The sequence below is a fragment of the Sinocyclocheilus rhinocerous genome, unplaced genomic scaffold, assembly GCF_001515625.1.
Source record: "Sinocyclocheilus rhinocerous isolate Xijiao unplaced genomic scaffold, SAMN03320098_v1.1 scaffold2189, whole genome shotgun sequence".
Classification (NCBI taxonomy): Eukaryota; Metazoa; Chordata; class Actinopteri; order Cypriniformes; family Cyprinidae; genus Sinocyclocheilus; species Sinocyclocheilus rhinocerous.
The window spans coordinates 130,264-136,059 of record NW_015645558.1 but is presented as its reverse complement, the minus strand read 5'-3'; the positions used below and the strand labels follow the sequence as shown (position 1 = coordinate 136,059).

Genomic DNA, 5,796 nt, shown 5'->3' with positions numbered 1-5,796 from the left:
CGCCCCCACACCGCGATGCTCATGACAAGAATATTATGTATAGTTATCTTTATTGAAGTGAATTAGGTTTAAATCGCCGTCATGCATGGATGAATGATATTTTTGCAATTTTACACATAATAATCCACGATGATCACATTACACAAAACTGAAATTGCACGTCAAAATAACACATTGTCAATATTTTTTGAGACCCCCCAAAATTTCACAAATCCCGTTTTCAGGGGAGCCCATGTCTTATTAAGGGGAGCCGAGCTCCCCCTAGCTCCCCCGTAGTTCGCACCCTGGTTCTACCACTGGTGAACATCAGCATCACTTCTGCTGTTCTTCTCTAGGTGGAGACTGAGGCTGTGTATCGAGCCGTCACCATTGCTAAACAGGCCAACTGCCCTCTCTACATCACAAAGGTGATGAGCAAAGCAGCTGCTGATGTCATTGCCAAGGCCAGGAAAAAGGGTACGAGAGTTGAAAGCGTTCGACAAGACTGTGACAGAAACACAAAGGAAGCTTTGTGAATGTTTGTGTCATGTGCATTGATTCGTTTTCAGGCATGGTCATCTACGGAGAGCCAATCGCAGCTGGCCTGGGCACGGACGGATCGCACTACTGGAGCAAAGACTGGGCCAAAGCTGCTGCATTTGTCATGTCTCCACCGCTCAGCCCCGATATGAGCACGCCGGATTACCTCAGCTCACTGCTGTCCTGGTAAGCAGCTCAAATCAGGCCAAACACCAGCTTCTCACCAACATACTCTACGTATAAAGATTAGGGTTGGTACGCCTCTTGCAAGGCTGCAAATATTTGATCAAACATGCCGAGAAATATTATTTCAGTTTAAATAGCTGTTTCGATTTTAAAATGTTTTCAAATGTCATTTATTCCTGTGATGAAAAGCTGAATTTTCAGCATCATTACTCCAGTCTTCAGTGTCACATGATTTTTCAGAAATCATTCTAATATGCTGATTTGCTGCTCAAGAAGCATTTCTTATTATTATCAGTGCTAAAAAGTTGTGCTGCTTCATATTTTTGTGGAAACCATGATTTTTTCAGGATTCTTTGTTGAATAGAAAGTTCAAAAGAACAACATTTATTTGAAATGAAAAACTTTTGTGACATTCATTGTCATTTATTGTCATATGTATATGACCCTCAAATATATACAGTAAATGCATACATATACACAAGTATCATAATATAATAATTGTATATGATCTATATATTATATATATATAGAGAGAGAGATTAATTGCACTCTTTTTAAAGTGCCCCTATTATGGGTAATGAAAGGTTCATATTTTGGTTTTGGGAGTCCCCAACAACAGGTTGACATGCATGCAAGGTCAAAAAACACTTTCATTGTCTTATAATATGCATTTATTTTTACCTTACTTGCTCAACGACTCCCAAACGATTCGCTCAATGATTCATTTTTCCAAGCCCCTCCTTTGCGTGACGCTAATCTGTGGTGATTGGTCCGATTACTCTCATTTTCATTTCATCTTGCCTGTGATGCCTGATAAAGCAGAGTTTGTGAGTGCAGTTCTGCTTTGTGTACAGCATTACCGGGGAAACTGCTTATTATGAAACTGCATTATTTTTACTGCTCCAAAAGCGGCACCTAGTGGCAAAGAATGAATTTGCATTTTCATTCAGACCAACAGAGAAGACTAACAAGTGGGCGGGCAATATGCTAATGTTTCATGTTGACTTCAATATGAAACGGCTTGTGATTCGTTTTAAAAACGACTCGTTTCAATGATTCAGAGTCGACTCTTTCTTTTGAGAGACAATAACTTTATACACAGTGCACTTTCAGATTTAAAACTTTGCAGGATGTTTTCATTCACTTAGAGGTGTTACACACTCCTACTGAAAGGTAATTTTCAAAAATCCATAAAAGGGGCACTTTAAATATTTTGAAGTCGAAGATTAAAGGCCCGGTGTACTCTAACAGCCTGCATCTGCACAAACCCTTTTTTGGCATTAAAAAACTACCATCAGGATTTACTAAAGACAGTGGACAGTTATTTTTGCGGCTGACCTTAATGCATATGCATTTGTAGGAGTTTCCATTTCAGATGCTAAATTTATGGGAGGAAAGTACTTAATGAATCATGCAAGGTGATTTACTAAGGTTTGCGGTCATCAGTTTACTGGTGTTTGTGCCATTATTTAACACCCCCCAAAAAGCATGTCCTATTCTGTGCCTGTGTTGTTAGTAGATTACTCGCACCTAATTATCATCCGCTCTGCTTGTTTGCAACCTTGCGCTAATTTGCGCAACTCTTGTTAGACTGCATTTGTCATTATAGAAATGATCTTACTGCATCTTTGTACTTTAAGTTGTTCATTGTCAGTAAACTATGCACAAAGCAGTCCATTATGCTCTGTGTAGAAAATCAGGCCTTTAGTCTTCAGAAAGCATTATACTTACTGACAGTCATGAATTGTTTCAGTGGGGATCTTCAGCTGACAGCCAGCGCTCACTGCACCTTCACCACGGCACAGAAAGCTGTTGGAAAGGACAACTTCACCCTCATCCCAGAGGGGACCAACGGCATCGAGGAGCGTATGAGCATCGTCTGGGACAAAGCTGTGGTCAGTCTCACAATACATTCTTTGTGAAAGATGTTTAAAAAAATACTATATACTTCAACACTGCATTGCATTGCATTGCATTCCTTGCGACATTTTGATCATCTATTAGCTATTATGTCATGAAATTGCAGATCAGAGTTCAAACACGAACCATAAAAAAACAACTTTTATGCATATGCTTGCAACTTCCATTCATACGTGACAGTTCATTGACTTATTAGCAGTCTCCAATTATGTTTTTTGTCACATAGGCAACAGGTAAAATGGACGAGAATGATTTTGTTGCGGTAACGAGTACAAACGCTGCGAAAATCTTCAACCTGTATCCTCGGAAAGGCCGAATCGCTGTTGGATCTGATGCTGACATTGTTATCTGGAACACAAAGGAGGCGAAAGTCTTCTCTGCCAAATCTCACAACCTGGTATGAGAATTTCATCTTTCAACAGGGAAGAAAAGATTAGCCATTAACGATGTTATTTTTATTTATCCCACATCATTGTACTGATTCAACTATTGGTTTAGAGTGGAAACTACAGGACAATTCTGTCTAAATCCTTGTAATATTCCATTGGAATTTTGTCAAAGTGAAATGTCTTTATTCTGAGTCTGACCCGTGTGTCGCCGCAGACCGTGGAGGTGAATATCTTTGAGGGAATGGAGTGCCGAGGTTTCCCTGTGGTGGTCATCAGTCAGGGCAGGATCGTTCTGGAGGACGGGAAACTCAATGTGACAGAGGGGTCAGGCCGCTTCATCCCCAGAAAAGCCTATCCGGACTTTGTCTTCAAGAGAATCAAGGCCCGAGGCCGAGTAAGAGAGTCACTGTGTGATTATCAATGCTGACTCACTCATCCCAGCGGTCAAATAACAGATGAACTCCCTCACAGACTTTTCAAGTGTAAAAAAAAATCAACTTTTGTGTTATCAAGGGTCACTTTCATAATCAAATCTTTTTTATTTTGCAGATGGCTGATGCTCGTGGTGTTCCTAGAGGAAACTATGATGGCCCCGTTCATGATGTCATCAGTATGACCAAATCTGTGCCAGCCACTCCCACCACTAGAGGGCCCTCATGTCCAGGAAAGACCCCAGGGGGACCAGCTAGAAACCTGCACCAATCTGGGTTCACATTATCTGGTAAGCACCTTTGATTTTGATGTATTTGTTGTAGTTTAAAACAGTACAGTTCTAGAAGTAAATATACCATTTGTTTCCATTTGTATTTTTTAATAATAATACTATGCATTTATTTACTTTTTACTGTACTGTTTAACTGAATCTACATACAGTATAGGCCTATACAGTTTGGGGTAAGTGATGATAAAGGTGGGGTGAGCGATTTTTCAAAAACGCTTTAGAAAACTGATTCGGGCCGAATAGCAAAACAAACTTGTAGCCAATCAGCAGTAAGAGGCGTGTTTACTCATGATGTGGAGGAGAGAGCGTTCAGTGCACAGGACGGATATTAGCGAGCCGAGCGACAGAAAGATAGAGATGGCGGATAAAAAACAAAAGAGGAAAACGTCTGCGGAACAAAAGAAGGCTTAAGACAAGAAGTAGGACCCGTGTAAATATCGGATCAGCTTACCAGCGCTGGAGAGAACTCAAGGAGCGGAAGGCCTGCGATCGGACGCCGAGGTTGCTTTGTTTCTTCTCAATAGGTGAGTAACACCGTGTCTACAACAACTAAAGTCTGCCTACACTGGACGCGAGAAAGAGGTCAAACGACCGTTGAAAACCATTTGAAATTTGTGTCAGCACATCATAAATAGAACCCGGCAGCAGTTTTCTGTCGGGATTTGTTGCGCCGCGCCACTCACGTCCGTAGACACGGTGTAACATTGGTTTTGCTTTGTTTCACAGAACTAATCGTTGCCTGGGTTGCGTACGTATATGTGGGGCGGAGCTATCAAAATAGGGGCAAGACCCTTTTGGGGTAGGGGCGTGTTTGTTTTGGTGATTTCAAATATCAACATTGGCTACCAGAAATCACTTACTCTGCCTTTAAAACCGCTCTGGAGAATTAGCTTGGGACCTTTTCATTAGATCTTTTTGGAGGGTTCTGTGAATATTTGAACCAAAACGCTTAGAGGAATGAATAGTTAACTTGACTGCCGATTTCAGCTTTCCTTCCAAAGAGATTTCTCTTAATTTAAGAGACTTGAAAAGCAAGAATCAGATTGTCTTGTGTGATTATTCAAGGATGTTGTACATTACAAAATTGTGCTAGCGTATATTCCTTCACCTGTCAGAATGTGTTGTCATTGACTAGAGCCATCTTTTTATTCATCTATCATCTTTTGCCACTAGACCTTTTCCTGCACTCTTTTGTTCTGCTTTTTGACCACTAGTCCTGCTACTGCAAAATCTTGCTCTAATTTTTAATTAAATATGACTTGAACTGTTTCTTTTAAGAGGATTCATATGCAGTTTTGACAACTTTATCAGTACAAAAAAAATTACAACCAATTCTTCTGTAAATTTCAAAACCAGCAGTAATGCTGCCAATAAAGTTGATTCTGTTTTTGTTTTTTTTTGTCTTTGTAATGTTTGTTTGTTTGTTTTTGCGGTCGTGTCAAACCTGTGTACGAGAAGATAGAAGAGATATTGGTTTTGTGTCAATAAATTCAGGTTTACTGTGTCCACCCACCCTTGTATGTCTTTTGAAGCATTAAAACTTTCCTGTATGCATGAAATTGTTAAGCTTTCTCTTGATGTTTCTTCCCACAGCCACATTTTTTTTCTCAGCCGTATGATACATCCTCTCAGTGCTCCGATGAAAACAGGCCTGTCCTTCATTGTGAAATGGAGAGAGAGCGATGTTTGTTGTAACTCTCTACCAAAGCCCATGTTCTTTGTAGTATATTTATTGTATTATTTAAAAATAATAAATGTTAATTGATACCAGTAGTGTTCTTGATATCTGATAAATATATATCAGATATACATCTTTATATCTGATAACTGTTATCACTGTGCTATATTATGTAGAGATGCAGAAGAGGAGGTGCATAGACATGTGAAATACTCAAGTGAAATGAAATTTTAAAGGGGTCATATGATGCTTTTTTAAAGATCATTATTTTGTGTATTTGGTGTAACAGAATATGTTGACATGCTTTAATGTTAAAAAAAAAAACATTATTTTTTCAAATACTGTACATTATTGTAGGTCCTCTATGCCCCGCCTCTCTCAAA

General features: G+C 39.5%; 1 protein-coding gene across 2 annotated transcripts in view; it reads left to right on the top strand.

Moving 5' to 3' along the window:
- dpysl4 (dihydropyrimidinase like 4) overlaps positions 1–5,796 on the top strand; it is a 20,435-nt gene that overhangs the window by 12,536 nt on the left and 2,103 nt on the right. For both annotated transcript variants that reach the window (XM_016510360.1, XM_016510361.1), the window contains 6 exons: positions 336–456; positions 549–705; positions 2,459–2,600; positions 2,852–3,022; positions 3,229–3,408; positions 3,564–3,735. In XM_016510360.1, coding sequence (XP_016365846.1) covers positions 336–456; positions 549–705; positions 2,459–2,600; positions 2,852–3,022; positions 3,229–3,408; positions 3,564–3,735 — 943 coding nt within the window. The remainder of the gene's footprint in view (positions 1–335; positions 457–548; positions 706–2,458; positions 2,601–2,851; positions 3,023–3,228; positions 3,409–3,563; positions 3,736–5,796) is intronic.